The sequence below is a fragment of the Symphalangus syndactylus genome, chromosome 12, assembly GCF_028878055.3.
Source record: "Symphalangus syndactylus isolate Jambi chromosome 12, NHGRI_mSymSyn1-v2.1_pri, whole genome shotgun sequence".
Lineage (NCBI taxonomy): Eukaryota > Metazoa > Chordata > Mammalia > Primates > Hylobatidae > Symphalangus > Symphalangus syndactylus.
In genome coordinates, this window is record NC_072441.2 from 121,495,185 (window position 1) to 121,518,575 (window position 23,391).

The following is a 23,391-nucleotide window of genomic DNA, read 5'->3' on the forward strand; positions in this document are numbered from 1 at the left end:
CAAGACTTTCGTCTCTCTTGCTCACTCCTCTATCTCTAATACCTAGATTAGTTCTTGGTGTAAAAGAACTACACTACCAATTTTTGTTGAATTAATGAATCAACTCATAATAAATGAATCAACCCACAATATAGGCAAAAAACAATAAAAACCATAAGATGTAACACACCACACACACACACAGTTGCACACACATATTTTTGAAATTAATAATATGTGTTTCTATTTCCTGCCTGCAGTTTCTCCCTGCAGCTACCTCCCTGCTCACGCATACCTGCACTGAAAGGGAAATTGCAATGTTTGAACTGGTTTTCTCTGGGCTTTGGGATATAATTTATTTTCCAAATTTTGAAGGGCTAAATACTTCTACTTTGGTAAATGTAGATATTTAATTTCTCTAGAACATTGTATAGATCTACACTGCCCTAGTAAGGCAGGGTTAAACATTATCACATATTTTCTAAAAGAGGAAACTGAGGCATAGAAAGATGTGCCACAGCCACTCAGCTAAGGGCACAGGAGGGCTGACTCTGCTGGTTCTCGATTCAACAGTCTCTCTTCAACTCCCCTCACACGACAGAAAAGAAAACCATTTGGATAGATTATTTCCATGGAGCTGACTTTCCTAGATTTGTGATATTTGATTTTTTATCATTACATTTTTATTTGGCTACTGAATCTCCATTTTTTTCCCACTCCATAATATGTGTTTATATTTCCTGCCTGCAGTTACCTACCTGCTTACACATACCTGAACTGAAAGGGAAATTTCAATGTATGGTTTTAAAGTTCGTCTAACCATCAGTTGTAAGGATTGCCAGGGTGGGATCTTAGGGAATGAAAGCAGTTTTGTGAAGAGCCCTACAAAGATTGCAGTGACAGAGTGAAATCACTGGTCTTCAGAAGCATTAATTTATCATAAGTTATGAATGGACTAATCACATGTAATTCTTTGCTCAAGGATTCTTTAAGGACATGACTTCTCTGCATCAGTCTCATGTTTCCACCAAGGATCTGGGTTGCTTCCTTCCCAATTCCTGGTGGGTTTCCTCTTGCTAAGGGCACCATGTACAGGGATGGGGTAACAAGAGTATAATGCTTTTTACTTTTACATCTTTGTTCTTACTAGTACATAAGATCTAACCTGCTAAGATGACCAACTTCTACAGGAATTCTAAAAGTTCTCTCCATAGTTCCTCTTTCTGGCTGCTAAGGGCTACTCATTTTCTGACTTTTAATGGCTGCTACTGATGTATCTTTCTGCTAATCTTCCCCCAGGGCCTCCTGATGTGGATCAGCCCTGCGAGCCGAGCTTACAGGCCTGGAGCCCTGAGGTCCACCTGTACCACATGAACATGACGGTCCCCTGCCCCACAGAAGGCTGTAGCTTGGAGCTGCTCTTCCAACACCCAGTCCAAGCCGACACCCTCACCCTGTGGGTCACTTCCTTCTTCATGGAGTCCTCGCAGGTCCTCTTTGACACAGAGATCTTGCTGGAAAACAAGGAGTCAGTGCACCTGGGCCCCTTAGACACTTTCTGTGACATCCCACTCACCATCAAACTGCACGTGGATGGGAAGGTCTCAGGGGTGAAAGTCTACACCTTTGATGAGAGGATAGAGATTGACGCAGCACTCCTGACTTCTCAGCCCCATAGTCCCTTGTGCTCTGGCTGCAGGCCTGTGAGGTACCAGGTTCTCCGCGATCCCCCGTTTGCCAGTGGTTTGCCCGTGGTGGTGACACATTCTCACAGGAAGTTCATGGACGTGTGAGTTTGGTAGCATGACTATGGGGCTTCCTGGGGCTCTGGGGGTGGGTTTTGTTACTTTTTCCCCACTTTTTAATATTCAGCCATGCCCTTAGTTGGAGGAATGTTTAGACTTTCAGAGGGGATTTTACTGTAAAGTAGCATATCTGAGGTAAAGAGAAACACTTCCCAGAAAGGGGCAAGCAGGTGTCTGATTCCTGATGCCATCATGATGATTATGGACAAAACAGGTTAGTGTATGAGATGTTTCAGTTGAACTGAACATAATTGCCACAAATAAGTTGATCAGAATCAGATACTCCTGTCTGGTGACAATTTAATTTCTGATTCTTTGCTTTAGCTGTCTGATCATCTGCCACAGACCCCATAACATTTATAAGGTATAGTCAATTCTTCTATTGCTATGCAAGGAGGCCAAGGGCCTGGCAGACGAGATGATACACTCAGTTCCATGACCCATTCATGATATGTGTTTCATTCTTTCCCCTTCTCTCATTTCCCCCCCACCCCCACACCCCATCAACCAACTCTCTTTTATCTTTCTCTTCCAGCTCTCCTCTTCCTCTTAGTTCTGTCTTTTCTTCCTACATTTAGTGAGTTCTACTATGTTCCTGGTACTGCATGTTCAGTACTGGGGGCACAGACTAAGATGAGGTCCTTACTTACAAAGAACTCAATATCTGGAGCAGGAGGCTGGTACCTCCAAAGGCAAATTCTCTTGACCTCATAACCTTCTTTGGAGACTGCCCTGAGGTCAGAACTAGGGCAAAACAAAGTTTTATCAGAGATGCTGTCAGTTAGTTTTTGCTGCATTAGAAATCATCACAAAAGGTAGTGGGTTAAAACAACAAACATTATTTCTCATGATACTATAGGTAGGTTGGGTGCTCTCATCTAGACTGGCTTGGCTGGCACTAGATGGCCCGGGATGACCTCCCGCACAGCTGGGACAGCTGGCATGGCTGGGGAGATGAGGGCCTCTTTCCTCATGGTCTCTCAAGGCCTGGCCTGGGCTTCTCATGGTAGTGGAAGGGCTTCCAGCAGCAGAGAGGGCAAGCCCCAAATGCTTACACTTTTCAAATCTTTGCTTTATGTTATTCATGATAATGTTCCACTAGCCAAAGCAAGTCACACAGCAATTTTAGACTCAATGGGTGGCAAAATAAACCCTCCCTTTTGATAAGAGAGGCAGCAAAGTCACATGATAGAGGGGAACATTGGGGATAGGGTAGTCATTTGGCAGTCTACCATAGCTACAGAAAAAGTAGAGAAAAATGTCCACCTTGAGCTTCATTACATTTTTCTTCCCATATTTGCTCTGTCAATTAGAACTAGAAGATAGTGAAAGGACCAAAAAGCTAATGCAAATGCAAAGGTAGCTTTAAAAAGAAAAAAGATGTCATTTTGAACTTCTTAAATAAGGCAGTTAAGATGACATTTGTTATCTAATTTGCTACACACACACACACGTTTAAGGCCAATAATATCTCATTTTGTAGATGAAAAATCTGAGGCTTAACTTTGATTTGTTTCAATAGCTAGTAAATAGCAGAATCGGAATTAAAATCCAATTTTTCAACTGGATCTCATTTTGATCCTCTTGCTTCAGTAACACTCTGTCTTTTACAAACTCAGATCCTGGAGGGCTTGGGCTACCTGCCGCTGAGTTTTTCCTCAACAAAAGTAAACACACGCTGATGTTTCCATCCAGTCCTTTTGCCAGCCACAGAAAAGTGTGAAGCTTTTATGCATGGCTGGACAAGCAGTCTGACAGAAACCGCCTTGTAAAGGGAAACTGTCAGCATTGATTAGGATATAAAATTGGTTTTGCTTTAGAAATATCTGGCATTCTCATGAGAGGTTTGCTTCCCTGGGGGATGTGGGGGTAACTAATTTGGAAATTTAAAAGACTTTAATATCTACGTTTCTTTTCTATTAAAATACTTAAAAGCCAGCACAGAGGTTTTTAAAGATGTTTTTGAAACCCTGAGACATTTCCTGGTTGCTGGTTGCTGCATCAGCTGAGGGAGTAGAGGCTTTGTGGGTGAGTTGAAAAGTCTGTTAAAGAAGAGAGTACCATGGCAGAATACTGATGGCAGCCACTCACGGTAGTCCCAGCAACCCTTTGAGATCCTGTTTCACTAAGTAACTCCCAGCCTAGCTTGACCTTGGTGGTAGTTTTCCAATTAGGGCAGGCACTGGGCAAAATTAAGATGAAGACAGATTTTGTCTTTGGGACCAGAAGCTCCCCTTCTTGAGCACTTTTCCTCTTCTCAGTGTCTTGCCTTTCACCCTCACCACAAAATCAGTGCACCCAGGCTCTAGAGAGAGTCTGACAAGCTCGTTTCATCTCTAGGGTCAACTGATACAACTCCATTCCTGATACCTACACACTTTAATAGATTTGGAGGTGGGGAGTTGTTTAATGCATTTCTAATTGTGGAACTTCTTGCTTCCCCCAAACTGTGACAAAAGGTGTTCCTACCTGCTGTTATGAGACAGTTGATCTTACTCCTAAGGATTCATTCTTCTCAAGACACGAATTCTCTTGAGAGAAAACTATGATCCCAGACCCAAGAAGGGGGCCTTCCTGAGCCCAAACTCTGAAGCTTTCGTTTCCAGTTTCTTTGATTACTTTGATGATACAGAAGACTGGCTTTTAAATAGTTGTGTTTTGTTTTAACATGGTAAAAATGCACTTGAAATACCATCTTCCTAGATTGACTAGGACTGTTAAGTTCAGTGTTAATGCAGCAAGAGTTTACTGCACATTTACTCTGTGCAACGCACAGGGGATACAGAAATAAATACGGTTTCAAACCTTCTGGTGCTTGGGAAGACTGTGCCCTGATCTTTGTTTTAGACAATGCGGCATATGTTTGACCTTTATGTTTCCCATAATATTTCCCTTCAACTTCTGAAAACCATCAACAAAGGACCCAGGGCATGCCTCACTTTGTGGCTATAGTGGTCACAGACCCTTTGGTTTCCACAGGGAGGTCACACCTGGGCAGATGTATCAGTACCAAGTTCTAGCTGAAGCTGGAGGAGAACTGGGAGAAGCTTCGCCTCCTCTGAACCACATTCATGGAGCTCCTTATTGTGGAGATGGGAAGGTGTCAGAGTGAGTATTTTGTGTGTGTGTGTGTGTGTGTGTGTGTGCAGGGACACTGTTCTCTGAACAGAAGTTTCAGGAGTTTGACTTGTTTTGGGAATATAGGGAGCAAGGCACCATTTGATTCTAATGTTGAAATTCTAAAATCTGGGACTTGGTTGTGTCAGGTCTTGAGATCTGGCATCTCTACATAGTTATGGAGGAACCCACTTTTACTTATAGCTAACCCCAGAGTATTGAGGTATTGAGGCTGATTATCTGGGGGCCCCTTTTATGGCCTCAGCAAGCAACTGCTGGACAGTGATTCAGGGAAGGAATTTATGAAGAAGAAGTTTACTCATCAAATGATGCTGAAAGAGGATCTCTTTTGAACAAATGGCCTGTTCTACTAACGAGGTGTGTGATCTGAGGAAATTCAGTATAGCTGTCGGATCTTCAGTTTCTCATGCAGCCCTTAGTAGAACTGATAACAATATAATTTCCAGCTATTCTGTAGGCATCGCCAAGGTAGAAATGGAATCACCCTTTCTGTTTCTTAACTTACCATGTTACTTTTCTTGTCGCCCTTTTGTGATATTAGCATAGAGGACTAATTAATTCATTCTGGTTTGCCTGGGACTTCCCCGGTTTTGGCACTAAAAATACCAAGTCCCAGGAAATCCTGGACAGTTGATCACCCTACATCAACCTAACTTTAATGCTTATCTATTTGTTAATTATATAAAGCTCCTGGGATGAGGAGGCTGGAAGTCAGACACTGTGATTTGTCTTAGATTTTGCATCCTAATAAGATGGGTTATTTTTATTTTGCCAGACCAGGTGAAAATATATCGGATATTGAAGCCCTAATGGGAATCAATTCTGTAGCCTTTCTTGGGATTCCATCCCATCATTTAGCAGTCACTCAACATTGTTTATCTCCTCAATCTTCTAAGATCCTGAAACTATAGTAAGTCTATTCCTTGTCATAGAAGTATAAACACTAAAATTTTCCCAGCCCTCGATAATATGTGGAAGCCATTGAGGTCACCTCAACCTTGCTCACGTACTGTCCCTTGCTACCTAACTCAGCCTGCCACCTTCCCTCCTTCATTTCAAATCAGATTTCTCCCTGGGATGCTTCACATTGCAGAGGACAAGTCCACCTGACACTGTTGTTGTTATCTCTGTTTTGGTTGCTTCATTTTAAACCTGAAGCCCACTGGTTAATGTGCTGGGGGGCTGGGTCACCACTACTACCCTGGCAGGACCCTCCTTGAACAAAACACTCTGCCCTCTGCCCTAGTGTCTTCCAAGACAGCTGTCTGATGGTGGCCACCCTGCAGCTCCAGGGTGCCATTTCTGCCTGGAGAATGTGAGGCTGAAAGGGGTGGAGGACTCTTTCCCTACCCTGATTTTGCACATTCTCTCACGTGCCTTAAAGCAGCTTCATCTAAGGCAGCACTGCTTGGCTACTGGGTCTCACAAGGTTACTTATCAAAATGTTCCTTGAAGCTTCTGCCTGTGTTTTCTTCTCTGTGTAACTAGCGCTTCCATCCAAAGGAAAGGTATGTAACTCCAAATCTGGCTTAGCCAAATGCACCACATTACACATAAAACAAGAAGAAGCCATACCAATCATTTGATCATTTGGATATCACTTGTCAATAGGACCACCAAAACAAGCACAATGCAGGGCCCTGAAATTATAAACAGTATTCATATAGAAGTTAATCATTTCAATCTGGGCTGTTCAATATAGGAGCCACCAACCATAGGTGGCTCTTTTTGCCTTTAAAATACAACAAATGCAACTAAAAACTGAATAATTTTATTTAATTTTAAGTAATTTATATTTAGTTTAAAAACCAAAACTCAATTTGGTTATTGGAAAATCTTCAAGTATATTTGGAACAACTTGGGCAGGTAAATCTAATGTTTCAACTATAAATTTTATAAAATCTAAATACAGATAAAATAGTTGAATTCAGATGTGTTGTAAGTGAAAAATACACACTAGATTTCAAAGACTTAGTATGCAAAAATAATGTAACATGCCTCAGTTTATACTGACTGCAGATTGAAATAATATTTTGAATATCTTGAGTTAGGTAAAATATATTATTAAAACTAAATTTACCAGTTTCTTTTTACTTTTTAAATGACTACTAGAAAAATTAAAAATGTGGTTTTCATTGCATTTCTGTTGGGCCACATGGCACAAGATGATACATAGCATGCTTATATTGACTGTTTAGATTATCTTCAAAATGAAAATATAAAGTTGCCGACCTCCAAGATTATTCCTGGACTCCTTGTAGCAAAACACAGATGAAGGTTAATCCTCTCCCCATAAATAAGCACATTAAGGCATAAAGTATTTGGAGACTTCTTGGATATAGCACACATTTAATTAGGTCCCTTTTCATTGAACTGCATTGCATTTATATAGAAAAATGATTTGAAGTTTCCTTAATTTCTTCAATTATGTTGTTTTTATATCACTTTTAGCCTTCTCCACTTCCAGCTTGCCATTTAAAATATGATTACTATATCACTGTGTTCATAGCATACATTTAATTCATTTTAAACCATTCTTATTTGTAATTATTTAATCTTTCATTCATCCTAGTGAGGCATACTTTAAACAATAGATTAGAGCTATTTATGATGTTCTGGGTCTGAAAACACTTTAACATTCCAAATCCTTTATCTACTGAGTTAAAATATATGTCCATTTTGAGCATGAAAAAAGTAAGGAGAAAAAAATGGTAATCCTCATCCATTTTGCAATAGCCAAATATTGGTTCTTTCATAGGAGCATCAACCCAAACTTATCTATTTTGTTTCCATGAATTGCTTCATGTCCCTTTCACCATAAACTAACTCCCCCACCTCAATTCAAATTTTGTCATCTGTTGCATTAGCATTTGAGGTTGGAAACAAAAACATTTTTCTTCTCTTAGCATTTGTTTCTTCCCTGCAATATATGTTAGCTGTCACCAGGTGGTAGTAGGGAGTAAAGACAGGACCCTGAGCCCTAAGGATGTCCTAGAGGGGCTGCTTAAGTCTCTGGGGATATGAACAGGAGATTGAATTCTACAAAATCCTAATTTTTATAACAACTGCACCTTTATGTAACAAAAAAATGAAAACATAAAGAAATACCAGATAAAAATGAATAGATGAAACCACACAGATAGGCAGGCTTTCTTCTTACCATCATCAGCTATTTTAAGCCTTTATTCATTATAGGGCTGGCAGGGCTTTTCTAAGCTTAAGACCCTCTCCCACAATCATCATCAGGACCCTCATGGATCTCCTAGATGTTTCTGAGCCATGAGCTACTTAACTTCTAGGAATTCCCACAACCCACTGGATATGCCAACCACCAATTATTGCTTAAATTGTATCTACTTTATATATCCTTATGTTTGTTTCTATTTTCTGCAAAAGCATTCTTCTAGCTCCTACTTTTTTCCAACTTGCACTTTTTAATATATACTGAGAAATTGTAAGAATTTTAAACGATGGTAGCTAAACAAGAAAAATTTTTTGTGTGTGTTATATATGCATATATATTTTACCCTCTAGGAGCCTGGGAGAAGAGTGTGATGATGGAGACCTTGTGAGCGGAGATGGCTGCTCCAAGGTGTGTGAGCTGGAGGAAGGTTTCAACTGTGTAGGTAAGTTCAAGAGTTCCAGTCTAAGATTGTGTCCTACCTTTAGAGGTGTATTATTTTGTGAGTTCTTGATATCCTGTAACATCTAGCTTAGTGATAATAATAATAACCTTTGATGTGTCCCTTGTATGCCAGGCATGAATTGTTTCACAGGTAGTATCTCAGTCAATCCTTAGAATGACTGTGGGGAAGCCAAAGTGAGGCACAGAGCTTAAATAGCTTGATTTCATTTATGCAGCTAGAAGTGGTAAAGTCAGCATTTGAACTAAGGAAGTACAGCTCTAGAATCTGCGTGGTAAACCATTAGGTTATACTGCTTCTTAGCTTAACGTTACCAGGGATTTCTCTTGGATCCTCCAGGGTAATGCCAATATGTCAGGTAAGTAGCACAATCATATGGACTCTACATACAAATTAGGGTAAGGAAACATTCTAAGCCAAAGCGAATGCAAGACATATTTTGGTGACTGTGTGTAATCGATTCAATCATGAAGAATAAAAGAGGATCCTAACATATTTTAGCCATGGAGAATCACTGGTAAAAATTTTAACTTTGACTCTAGAGTATAAGGTACTTTTAACTCTAGACTCTTGCCACTCCAGGGAGGCAGTCTACAACACTTTTCCAATTCTGATTAAAGCTATCATCAACAGGTTTCTTAGATGCAGATTATTTTCCATTGTCATCTGCATAGATTGCAATGATTTGGTGGAGCATAACCACACACTGAAGTTTTTAAAATAGCAGTGCATTTAAAAATATTTTAATGTTTTGAAATCTTAAGATAAAGTAGAATGTGATTACAATTATGTATAATTTATTAAGGTGTTAAGTACTATACAGAATATACAAATGTCCCTGCTCTCCAGAGCCAGACCTGAATCATAGAATGTTGGTGGTCCTCTCTCCATAAATCCATCCATCCATCTATTTGAAAAAGGCCCATTGTGTGCTATATGTTCAGTGGTACCATGTATTCTGTGCTTGTTGTGTACCATGAGTCTGATAGAGTCCCTGATCCTTTCATGAGTACAAGTTTAGCAGTGACTTAGAGTACAGCTTCTCTGTCTTACAGAAATGCCTCCTACCAAAGCATGACAGATGAGTTTCTAGCTTTTGCTTACCTAATTCTAGCTGTGAAGAATGAACCTTGAAACAGACCATTCTGTTTACAAATGGCCTTATCTGTTGTAAAATTTTTTCCCTTTTTTCCAGTTCGAAAACTGAGGCTCAGAACATTTTAGTGACTCATCCAAGGGCATACAATGAAATCTTTGCAGAGCCAGCCCTAGAACTCAGCTTTCCTCATGCTTAATCAAGTGCGTTTTTCCTGCTATGAAACTACAGAGGATATATATTTTTTTCTGTTTTATTTGACTACCATTCAGATATTTGAAATACCTCTCCATTATTCTCCTTTCCAATCCAAACATCCCCTCATGTGATTAGGTTTCCAGACCCTTTCTTATTTACCCCAAACTGGCATGCTTCATGTGGTCAATGCCCAGAAGGGAATCCAATACTCCAGATGTGGTCTGGCTATGCAGAATACATTGAGCCGATTACCTCCCTCTTCTGTACACAAGTATTTGTTAACACAACCTCTGTTAGCATTATTTCTTTTTGGTAGCCACATAGTGGTCTCATATTAAATACAATATATATTCTCCAAACACTGAACTTTCCTCAGTGCAGCTCAAGTCTTATTTAACCTAAGAGCCGACCTTATTTTGTGTCTATCACATTTGATCTCATAAAATTTGGCTATTTCCTTCAACTCCAGTAAGACTATATTTAAATTGTTTTAACTATACAGGGTAAGGTTAAAATGGTATATTCCAGCATTAGACATTTTTTCAGTGAACCATAAGTTCATCATATGCTAAGCACATAGTTATATTCCATTATTTCTCAAAAGATCAGGTTTGAAGGAACCATTGTAAAATATATTTTTAAAGTATTCAGTTATTTTCAGATGAATTTGAAAGAAACATAAACAAAAATTTTGAGTCTGTGCTCAAAAAATTAGAGACAAGAAGCAAGAAGATTAGTTACTGGATTATAAGAAGAAAAACAAAACAAAACTATACACACATGTGAAGAGAGAAAGAGAGAGAGAGAGAGAGAGAGAGAGAATCATCATGGGAAAGTCATTCCAAAAGCACATACATTGGCTTTGGAGAGTGATTTGAGTAGGTTTGATGAAATGCATGAGTTGAAAGCCCAAAATAGACTGTCAACCAAGTCCTGTGGACAGTGGCTTATATCTGGCAAGTAGAGATAGATTTACCACAGAAGGGTCTCAGAGGAAATTGTTAAGAGAATAATTAATAACTATATATTGATGGACAGCTGACAAATTACTGGAACAGCCCTGTGGTATTGCTATGAAGAATTGAACATGAAAAAAAGGAAATAGTAACAGTAAATTTTAGTAATGCTCTTATTGAATATATACCTAGGTGTTGTTATTTTGAATCTTAATCTTATTTTCATGTCCTATTTTTAAATAGAAAATGGAAATTTGAATTGTGCCATTAATATTAATTGTCTCATATTTTGGTAAAAAATACAACAGAACTTAAATGGCTTTGTATGTGTTTCTCAGCTATCTACATCTGAAGGCAGTGTGTCTATGTATCTATAAAGAGTCAGTGCTATTCACTTACTAGGAGTTATTGTATGAGCAAGAATGGACCTTGTCCAGTGCATACCAGCTGGCTTTACAACCCCAATATATTTTCTTAGATATTCATTTATCACCTGTTTGCTTTTGAAGACAGCCCCTCTGTCTTAGTTTGAGGCAGTGTTCAGTGAGCTGCTGAACCTGCATTCTGGCTCTTAGATTTAAGCCTGACTCAAATTAATGCTCTATTGCTTACCATTCGAGGGTCCTCTATGAAGTCACATAAAATCACTGAGACTCAGGCTTCCTATCATAAAAGAAATAAAATACACACCTCACAGGGTTGTCCTAAGACTAAAAAAAAATTAATACATATGTAAGCCTCAAAAGCCTGGAGCCTATATTCTCCAGTGTAATAGCAGTCATGCAGTTGAAGAAACACAATTAAGCAACAAAAAGTGATTGAGAACAAACCCCCCATGATACTTCAATATTTCAAAAACTATGAAAAAGATTCAAATATGTAATACATGATAGGATTTATTTAGATTCCTTTCTTCTTTTACCTACCTATCTTATATCTCTAGTTTCCCCCAAATATCTTACTCAACTATTACTTAAAATTTCTTTCCACAACCATCCTACAGCCGTTTTTTTTCTCCCTGTTCTTTCTCCCCTGATCTCAACTGTTTCTGTACTTTTATAACATAGATGGTTTCTACCTTTCTTCCAATGAGAAAAAATCCTTCTTCTTTAGGGATGTGTGGGATGTATGTGTATCTGTGTGTTTGAGGTAGGCATTAGACTGGCAGGCAATTGCAGAATTCTCTTCAGTGGGCTGGAGAAGAAATGTTGTGGACATTCCCATGTTCATTTTTTTCATGACATTTATGAAAACACTCTTTCTGTGTCACACAATATTTCTTGGCAGGAGAGCCAAGCCTTTGCTACATGTATGAGGGAGATGGCATATGTGAACCTTTTGAGAGAAAAACCAGCATTGTAGACTGTGGCATCTACACTCCCAAAGGATACTTGGATCAGTGGGCTACCCGGGCTTACTCCTCTCATGAAGACAAGAAGAAGTGTCCTGTTTCCTCGGTAACTGGAGAACCTCATTCCCTGGTAAGTTAAGCTAGATGAATAGAGTCGAGGCTGCGCAAAACACAGACCCCTATGCTTACGCTTGGGGTCTGTGTTTGGATAATTAAAAGAAGAAAAAGAAGAAGTAAGGAGTTAGAAGCCCTAGGGAACATTACCGGATCTGCCAGCATTGCTATTACAATTACATGATGTTGGGCAAGTCACTTAACCTCTCTGGGCCCCAATATTCTCACCTGGAAAAATGGGTATAGCAACACCTTTTGCACTGTTTCAGTGGTTTACTACAATGATCAAATAAGCTTTAAAATATGTATTAAAGCCGGGCGCGGTGGCTCACGCTTGTAATCCCAGCACTTTGGGAGGCCGAGGCGGGCGGATCACGAGGTCAGGAGATCGAGACCACGGTGAAACCCCGTCTCTACTGAAAATACAAAAAAAAAAATTAGCTGGGCGTGGTGGCGGGCGCCTGTAGTCCCAGCTACTCGGAGAGGCTGAGGCAGGAGAATGGCGTGAACCCGGGAGGCGGAGCTTGCAGTGAGCCGAGATCGCGCCACTGCACTCCAGCCTGGGCGACAGAGCGAGACTCCGTCTCAAAAAAAAAAAAAATAAAATAAAATAAAATATGTATTAAAAATCAAAGTATAAATTGATTTAAAGAAGTTTTATTATTGAAGAAACCCTAGAGTTTTTGATATAAGTAAATCCTTGGGTACATAATTTTTTTCTGAATATCCACCTAAATAGATAGAAGATCCTCTGATGGATCTAAAATGCTATACCAATGATATCTATGAGATATAGTTGAAGACCGAAAAGAGGGTTAAAGGCTCACGACTCTTGGGACCTATTCTAGATGCTTCTATTGTGAAATAAACTCTTCCATTTACTAGAATAGGCAATACAGTCCTTTCACAGAAGTGAGATTTAGTTCTCTAGGTATTTCAGGCCAAGATGAAATAATAGGATTTTATACTTGAGAAGACAACTTTGAAGAGATTGAGGAGCCAGCTGAGGTTGATGCTCCAGTTCAAGGATTTCATCAAGGAACCCGGGTCTTCTAGATTCCAGCTCTTTCATCCTCAGGCGCAGCCTTCTTCCTCCTGCTCAAAACGTGGCTGCAGTTCTCCTAGGCATGAAGTCAGCATTTCAAGGAAGGAGGGGGCAGGCCAAAGGGAAATAGGTGGATGCCAGCTGAGTCTTTCCCTTTTTATTGGGAAAATGATAGCTTTACTGGAAGTTCCACCCGCCTCTTACTGGTCAGATCCAGGCCACTTCATCACCTTTAGTTGTAAGGAACCCTAAGGAGATGACCATTTATAACCAGATACACTGTCGCCTTGAACAAAATTGGAGTTTATTAATAAAAAAGTAAGGGGAAATAGATACTGGTCAGCAACTAGCCATTTCTGCCACACTCTCTCAGCCTAAATTCTGGCATCTTGCTCTTTCAAGTCCTGGCATCCAATGACAGGAAGCCAGGGAAGTTGGGAGATTCTGAGGTAATGACTGCTCTCTGAAGTGGCTTTTAGTCTAGTCTGTCTGTCTTCCCTAAGTGAAGTGGGAGAAATTTCCTGGAGTTTTATTTCTCTGGCTCCTTTACTTAGCTGAATCCTCAGTGGTTCCCCAACTCAGTAGCCTCACTTTTGGGGCCAGTGAATGCTGCCTGGTAAGGGCTTCATCATCACCCCAGACAGACTTCCCTGGCTGTTCCTGGGGCAGTTACCTGAAATATGCCAGGACTATTTGTAACCACCCAGTGGGTAAGACCCCTGGGCTGATGACAAACTGAGAGTTGTTGTGTTTTCTATCCTTGTAAATTATATCTTGATGTTAAAGAGATCACTGAGAAATTCTTCAATGTTGAGAAAAGTTTTCTGCCAATAATGTGATCATTAGGCATTCAGAGAGAACAATTTTGCTTTGAGCTGGAGAGTTTCATTGTCCTTACTGATATCTTCACACGCCACACTTCAAATTGTTGGTTGAAATTGTATTTCAGATTTGCACATCTTACCATCCAGATTTACCCAACCACCGTCCCCTAACTGGCTGGTTTCCCTGTGTTGCCAGTGAAAATCAAACTCGGGATGACAGGAGTGAACAGCCAGAAGGTAGCCTGAAGAAAGAGTATGAGGTTTGGCTCAAAGTAAGTGGCCCAAATGTTTCTTCTGTGCATGTGAAAGGTGTAAGCATGTGTGTGTGTGTGTGTGTGCGCGTGTGTGTAAATGGTGCATTTGGATGACTTGTCAGAAAATTTTCTTTTGTTATCTCAAAGTGTTAATATTTTGAGTTTATTTTCACCTCTCTGAATTGTGGACTTCTTTCTGTTAATACATGAGTAATCAGTTTATCAAAGTGTAACATACACACAGAAAAGTGCAAAAATCAGAAGTGCACAGCTCAGTGAATTTTTGCAAAGTGAACATCCTTTCTAGTCACAACATAGATCAAGAAATAGGACATTCACATCACCGCCCCCCTACAAGGCTCTCTCGTGTCCCCTCTTAGTTATTACACCACTGAGGTGGATACTATTTCTATTTCTATCATCATAGATTAGTTTTGTCTGTTTTTGAAATTTATAGGAAAACACTTTACAGTGTGTACTCTTTGCAACTGATTCTTTCTTATTTGGCATTATATTTGTGGGATTCATTTATGCTGCTTCACTTAGCAGTAGTGTTCATTTTCACTGTGGTATAAGCATTGCAATGTATGAATACACTACCATATATTTAACCATTCTAATATTGATGAATATTTGGATTATTTCTGGTTTTTCTCTATTATGCTATTACAAGTCATTCTGCTATAAGCATTTCTGTACATTTTTGTGGTGAATGTGTATAAACAGATGGGTATATTTGGAACTGCCAGATCGCAAGTAGGCCAGCTTTGGTAAATAATCCCAAATAATTTTCCACAGTGGTTGTACTAATTTATACTCCCACCAGATGTTTTGAGTGTTTCAAATGTTTCACATTTTCATCAACATTTGATATTTTAAGTCTCCATTTTAATGTTTTGTTGGATATGTAAAGGTATTGCCCTGTGGTTTCAGTTTGTATTTACATGATGGCTAATGAGATTGGGAGGCTTTCATATGTATATCAGCTATTTGTACATATTTTTTAAGGGCATAGTCAAGTCTTTTGTTCAATTTTCCATTGAGTTATCTGTCATTTTCTTCATAATTTATATTATTTCATCATAATTGTATGCATATTAATTCTTTTTCAGTAATATGCTCTTTCATATCTTCCAACACTATGGCTAACTTTTCTTGCTCTTAAACACATCTTTAGACTAATTCAAGTTCTTTTTTTTTTTTTTTTTTTTAAGAGACAGGGTCTCACTCTGTTTTCCAGGCTGGAATACAGTGGTGCCATCATAGCTTACTATAGCCTTGAACTCCTGGGCTCAAAAGATCCTCCCACCTCAGCCTACCAAGTAGCTAGGACAACAGTTGTTTGCCACTACACCCAGCTAATTTTTAAATTTTATGTAGAGAAGGAGTCTAGAAAAGGCACCAACTCCTGCCAGTATCTAACATCAAACTCAAGTTAACCAAAGCCTCTTCTTTAAACCTGAGCAAAGGGGATAATCAAAGTAAACTTCTTTCATGAGACACGGGGGCAAGCTTGTATTCACTTAATAATTTTGCCTTTACCTAAATTAATATAACTTATTATAGTCCTTGATACCAAATAATTTAAATGTTTAGCTACCAGTGAGCTTCCTTCCCTGTCATTTTCAAAACTAGGCTGGGCTTATGACCTTTTTGTTTAAAGCATTGCTAATTCTTTATGTTTTATTTTGCCTCAAAAATGTAAAACTGTTCAATCCCCCCAGGCCCAAAGACAATCATGGAAGAGGTGGGCGTGTGAGATTATAAGGACCAGATTTTGAGAGATAAAATTAATTGAGACCCTCCAAATCAAAGACAGGCACGTAGATGCCTAAACAAAATGCTTGTGTTTTGTATAACTAATTACTACAAGTCAAGATTATAGCAACTCAACACACATAAGTCAGTTTTATAACCTTATTTTTTGACTTTTAGTTTTGACTCTTATATTGCTTAAAAGAGGTTTAAGAGCTAATAAGTGTCTGTGCACCTTCATTGCCAGCTGGCCTAAAACAATTAATTAGCTATAAGTCTTTTAACTCTAAGTCCCTTGACCATAAGGATCCCACCAAAGGACATAATGGACCCGGGGCAGATAGCACACCACCCCGGCAACAGGATGAGACAAGGAAAGCTTGGCTATTAATACTATGTCTGGAGTGCCTTGACAAAAAGGGAAAATGTAAACTGAAAAAAAAAAAATCCGTAGCCCCTCTACAGACTGAATAGATCCCCCACTTGGCCAAAGGGAATCCCCTCCAAATGCTAAAAAATCTAATTCAAGCCTGATGAGAAATAAAGGGTCAGACACACCTCACTATGCTCCCAACCCCTAATGTTTAAGCCAGGATCAGAGGCCATTCCAAATTATAAAGATAAAGTATTGCCCTTTCCTACACAAAAAAGAATACTTTTTCTCTTCAATCGGGAGACTTAGCCTTACTGGGAGGGAAAAAAAAAAAGGATACCTTGAGGATCAATTACAACCAAAATGGAAGGGCCCCATCAGGTATTATTAAATACCCTCACCATATTAAACTTTGAAAAAATAACTACTTGGGCACACCTCTCCAGAATAAAACCTGTTTTTTTATGAGTCACAGGCACCATAACCTACATCTGGGGTAGAAGCCATGACCTACCTCTGTAAACCTTTGAAAGACCTCTGCTACCTGTTTAAAATAACACACTGCCAAAAGTAATAAGGTGATACTGTGGATGGGAATAGGAGCATTAATTCTTCTCTTCTTCTTGATTATAATATTTCTTTTCTATTGCTTTGGCCAACTAGCTTCTCCTAGAAAACACCTCTTGTATCCTTGTTGGGTGTAGAGACTCTTCTAAGGACCTACTAGACACCATGTTGGCACTATTAATCCTGTTTGCTCTCTCAATTAACCTAATCCAATATGGGTGGAAGTAAAACTTTATAATAAATATTTCAAAAATTATGGCATCAGGGAATAATCTTTGTGATTACTAAATTTGTCATCAACATTTCCAGAATAGCAAATTACACCTTCTGGCCTATCCAGAAAAATCTCACGGCCATCTCCCCAGACCTCCTGACTAATCACTGCAAACTCTAAGGACCCAAACCCCTACTTGTTAGGTGAAACTCTGCCTCACTTAATGGATTCCACCTAAACCCCCTGCCACTATGACCTAGACCTGGAAAGTTGGCTATCTTTACCTCCAGTGCACTAATAATTCTATCTTCGTACCTACTGTTGTGTTAATGACACAAAAACAAAAGTTTCCCTTCAATGCTCTAATCTAACTCTAGTTGCCAAGTTCCCAAGGTCGCAGCAAGGTAAATGGGATTCCACTTGTGTGCAAAAAATCTGTTTATAGGCCTTCTCCTGAATCAAAACACACAGGGGAAAAGCAACTGCCTAACTGAGGAAGGTGGAAGCACAGCCCCCTTCTAAAGAACAAGGATAGTTTGACCACCCCCACTGGAGCAGGGGAGAAATATCTCTACAAACCCAATGTGGCTGCAAAGGTAGACATCACACCTTGTGGGGCCTCTGTGCCCCAACTGGGCTCGTTTTTGTTTGTGGTCATGAGTGGGAAACAGTCATATCTCATAACCATTCCCGACTTTCTGGGGAGCCATGTGTTCTTTCAGGCATAGCTTTCCCTTATATGTCAAAAAGGTGAAATGGGTGAATATACATTGGCCACTCTTACCCCTGTGGGGATCACTGTCTATAACCCCTTAAGACCCAGGAATACCAGAAATAAATGAGCAATAAGGTTGATTCTGGCAGGAATTGGGGCAGCAATAAGACTAGTGGACCCCTGGGATGGCTTGGCCTACCATGAGTTAGCCCTAAAATGCTTGACTCAAACCCTACAATCATTAGCCACCAACACAGATTAGGCATTAAAGAGAATTCAAAAATTCCTAGACTCTTGGGCAAATATAATACTTGATAACAAACTAGTGCTGGATTATTTAGTAGCTAAACAAGGCAAGTCTATGCAGTTATTAATAAAATCTGCTATACATATATTAATATTAATATATTAATTAATTAATATTAATAACTTTAAGCAGGTTGAGGTTAACCTTCAAAAAAATCTATGAACAGACTACCTGATAACATAAATACAATGAGAGTACTGGCGCCAACTGTATTTGGTTGACTATCAAAAACGTTCTCCCAGGTCTTACCTGGTTTTTACCTCTCCTAGGACTTTTATTATAAAAGCTAATAATAGCTTTCTTGTTATTACTGATTTTTGTCCTTTGCTAATTTAACCTCTTCCTTTTTTTTTCTGTTTGAGATGGAATCTTGCTCTCACTCTGTCGCCTGGGCTGGAGTGCAATGGGGCTTTCTTGGCTCACTGCAACCTCTGCCTCTCGGGTTCAAGCGATTCTCCTGCCTCAGTCTCCCGAGTAGCTGGAATTACAGGTGCCCGCCATTATGCCCAGCTAATTTTTGTATTTTTAGTAGCGATGGAGTTTCACCACATTAGTCAGGCTGGTCTCAAACTCCTGACCTCAGGTGATCTGCCTGCCTCGGCCTCCCAAAGTGCTGGGATAACAGGCATGAGCCACTGTGCCCAGCTTTAATTGAACCTCTGAAGAAAGTTTGTGTCTTCTAGATTACAACAATTCCTTCCTTCCTTTTTTGAGATGGAGTCTTGCTCTGTCACCCAGGCTGGAGTGCAGTGGCACAATCTGGGCTCACTGCAAACTCCGCCTCCCAGGTTCATTCTCCTGCCTCAGCCTCCTGAGTAGCTGGGACTACAGGCGCCCACCACCACGCCCGGCTAATTTTTTGTATTTTTAGTAGAGACGAGGTTTCACCGTGTTATCCAGGATGGTCTTGGTCTCCTGACCTCGTGATCCGCCCTCCTCGGCCTCCCAAAGTGCTGGGATTACAGGTGTGAGCCACCGCGCCCGGCCACAACAATTCCATATAAAAATGATAGCAGCACAAGGCTTCCAACCCATCCCATCTTCTGACTCAAAAAATAGAAACACCTTCCCTTTAGGCCCCTTAGGCCAGCTATCCAAAGATTTTTAGTCCCCCGGTGCTAGGCAGAAAGCAAAGTAAAATTAGCAGAAAGCACTCAGAGAAGATAGACCTCCACCCTTCTGCAGCCCCCTTAGGATTAAGGAGGAGTATCTAATATCTGAGGGGGGGATAAGGTGGAAGATCAGTAGGACTTGTTTTGTAAGCATTGGTCAGTCTTAATTATACATTAAGGCCATAAATTTCCTTTTAAACATGACTTTAGCTACGTTTCGTAAGTTTTCATATCTTATTTCTGTTACCATTCAATTCAAACCAATTTTCTTGTTTTCATTGTGATTTCTTTTTTTACTCCTGAGTTATTTGTAAGTGTGCTATTTAACTTGAAAACATATGTGGATTTGGGGTTACTTGTTTTTTAAAAAAACATAGCTAGAGTCTTCTGTGGTCAAAAGTATATTCTATATTTCAATTCTTTGAAATTTGTTGAGCCTTGAATTATGGATCAGTCTATGGTCAATATTGGTAAGTATTACATCTACTTTGAAAGGAATGTGTGGTCTGCAATTGTTGGATAAAGCATTCCATATATTTAAAATGTCATGTTTGTCCACTGTGTTGTTGAAATTTCCTATGTTATATATATTTTGCATATATTGATTTTTCCCAATATTTTGTGTACTGTCTCCATCGGGTACTGAGAGACATGTATTATATTCCTCCAAAAAAATCTTGGATTTGTTTGTTTCTCTTTTAGTTTTGTCATTTTTGAGACATTTGGAGGCTATTAAATGTGAAGGCAGCCTTTACTTTGCCTGGTAGTGTGAAACCTCAAAATGACTATGCAAGTTGAAACCTGCAACCTTAATAATCAGCGGGAAAAATTACAATTACTTCATGATATCTAAAAGGTTTTTTTTTTGCAACATTAAATGCTCTCTTATTTTTAGTTATAAGTATGTAGAAAATGGAAAAAACTAGTGAAACTAATATTTGATTCACTAGAATTTGAAACAGAAACACGAAGAAATAAAGTGTTTCCTTTTTTTGTGAAAAAACAAAGATCAAAACTTACGAAGAATAGTTTAAACATTGTTTGCCTTTTCCTCATTATATGACTTACATTACAAAGCAAGCAGTTCTTCTGTGTGTTGATGAATTGTCATGTTTCTTGTGAAGTTTGAATCCACTTCCAGCATTTTATCCTTTGCACTTTCAATGTTATGAAATATCTCTGAGAGTTTCTTTAACATAAGTTTTTTTCTTGACATCACTTCTGGGACAGCTTCTTCCTTTTTGTCACAACTTATTTTTTCATTTATATCAATAATTTCACTTTCACTGACTTTCTCTGGCTGTATTCCCAGAGTAGAGTCAACATTCCCAGAGCCAGCTATTTCTTTTATAACTCCATTTATCTTTGATTCAAATTTCACTTCCCAGCATTATCATTTTTCATTTATTTGCTACATGTTCATCCTTTTTAGCCAATTCTCTCTTTTGATTATCCATTTCTGTAAAGTGTCATTTATCACTAGGAGATAAAATGGTAACATAAGTATACACTTTTTAGTTTCTGTGTGAATGAAATAACAGATACCCAGTGACCAGTCAGTGACAGACTTTGAACGAAATGATGTGATTGGTCACCCATCATTATTCACATTGGTTATTCACATGGTGATTTTTGGATTGAAGAACCAATAATGAAGTTGGTACTTTATATAGTTCAAATTGATATATTGTGCAAACTGAAATACGAGTCATGTTCTTGGGAGACTGGTTTTAGTTAGCTAAATTGTTATAGCTGATATTCATCCATATGGGAACTGTGTAAACTGGAAACAGTCAGTATATAATTTTAGAATTGTTGTATCTTTTAGGTGAATTATCTCTTTTAAAACCAACTTTAAAAGCCCTCTAGCAATACTTCTTGCTTTACCATAATCTTTGTCTGGTCTTATTGTAGCCATACCTATACTGAATAACATTTTATATTTGTGTATTGTGTCTTCTTTCATCCTATTACTTTTAACTTTTCTTTGTAATCATATTTAATATGCTTAGTTTGTTATCAACATATTCTATATATATATATATATATATGTGCAATCTAAAATTCTCTGTTTTCTATTTGGAGAACTTAGTACAATTACATTTAATGTAATTAAGAATGTTTAGTTTTAAACTTACCAACTTACCGTTTCTTATTCATTTGTTCTATATGTTCTTTATTTGTCTCTTTCTTGCTTTTTTTTAAATATGTAGTTTGATTATGTGATTTCTCATTCTATTAGTTTGTTAGTGTATTAGTCAGGGTTCTCCAGAGAGAAACAATAGGATGTATCTACATATAAATAGATAATAAGAGGGTATTCATCAGGGGAATGGCTCACACAATTATGGAGGGCAATTTGTTCACACAATTATGTCTCATGATAGGCCCTCGGCAAGCGGGAGACCTGGGATGCTGGTAGCATGACTCAGTCCAAGTCCAAAAGCCTTAGAACCAAGGAAGCCAATGGCATAATTCTGTCTGAGGCCAAAGGCTCAGGAGCCCCCAAGAAGCTGCTGATACAAGTCCCGGAGTCCAAAGGCTTAAGAACCCAGAGTTCTGATGCCCAAGGGGAAAGAGAAAGAGTTTCCTGCTCTGGAAGAGGAAGAAAGAAAAGTCTCCCCTTCTTTCACCTGTTTGTTCCATCTGGGCTCCCAGCTGATTAGATGGCACTCATCCACACTGAGGGTGGATCTTCCTCTCTCAGTCTACTGACTCACATGACAGTCTCCTCCAGAAACACCATACAAACACACCCAGAAATAATGCTTTACCAGCCATCGAGGCATCCCTCAATCCAGTCAAGTTGATATTTAAAATTTACCATCACAGTGAGCTATACTTTTATTTTCTAAGTGGTTAGTCTTGAGTTGCAACACGCATTCTAACTTGTTAAGAGTCTGGTATAAATTAGTACTCTCACAATTTTATAATGAATAAGAATACCTTAGAATGCTTTTCCTCCGTTTATTGCTTTCTGCATTTTTAAAGTAAAATGAACTTAAATTCCCTAATATTTACCCTCTCCAGTGCTTTTCAATCCTTTCTACATTTCTATGCTTCCATTATTTTTGTTTAGCTTGAGGAAATTCACTTTTATTATTTCTTTTAATGTGGGCCTGCTGGCAATGAGTTCTTTCAGTTTTTGTGTGGCTAAAATATTTTCATTTGGCATTCATTTCCAAATGATATCTTTGGTACAAAATTCTAGGTAGCCAGTTGTTTTCTTTTATCCTTTGGAAGATGTTATCCCGTTATCTTTTCACTTCCATATTTTGGAGAGTTAGCTGTACATCTGATATATATTTCTTTGAAGGCCATATCTTTTATTCCCTGGTGCTTTTAATATATTCTCTCTGGCGGATCACGAGGTCAGGAGATCGAGACCAAGGTGAAACCCCGTCTCTACTAAAAATACAAAAAATTAGCCGGGCGTGGTGGCGGACGCCTGTAGTCCCAGCTACTCGGAGAGGCTGAGGCAGGAGAATGGCGTGAACCCGGGAGGCGGAGCTTGCAGTGAGCCGAGATCGCGCCACTACACTCCAGCCTGGGTGAAAGAGCGAGACTCCGTCTCAAAAAAAAAAAAAAAAAAAAAAAAAAAATATATATATATATATATATATATATATATATATATATATATATATTCTCTCTGTCTTTTGTCTTCAACAGTCTTTCTATGATGTTCCAAGGCCTACCTGTCTTTGCATATGTCTGGTTTGTCAAGCTTCTCCAATCTGTGGCTTAGTGTCTTAGTTTCAAAAAAAATTTTTTCAGATATTCCTTCTGCTCATTTATTTTTTTTTCTTGGTTGCCAAGTATACATACATTACACCTTTTTTTGTATATCTTTTTAACTTTTCTGTTCTTCTGTTTTTTATTCCCTTCTTTTTCATGCTGTAGTCTGATTATTTTACACTGAGCTATCTTCTGTTTCAGTAATC

The 23,391-nt window shown here is 38.8% G+C and overlaps 1 protein-coding gene across 1 annotated transcript in view; it reads left to right on the top strand.

Annotated features, from left to right (window-relative positions):
• PAPPA2 (pappalysin 2) overlaps positions 1 to 23,391 on the top strand; it is a 628,099-nt gene that overhangs the window by 472,339 nt on the left and 132,369 nt on the right. Inside the window, exons 15-19 of the mRNA XM_055255382.2 lie at positions 1,279 to 1,768; positions 4,764 to 4,892; positions 8,457 to 8,548; positions 12,104 to 12,297; positions 14,276 to 14,422. Of these exons, the coding sequence (XP_055111357.2) occupies positions 1,279 to 1,768; positions 4,764 to 4,892; positions 8,457 to 8,548; positions 12,104 to 12,297; positions 14,276 to 14,422 (1,052 nt within the window). The remainder of the gene's footprint in view (positions 1 to 1,278; positions 1,769 to 4,763; positions 4,893 to 8,456; positions 8,549 to 12,103; positions 12,298 to 14,275; positions 14,423 to 23,391) is intronic.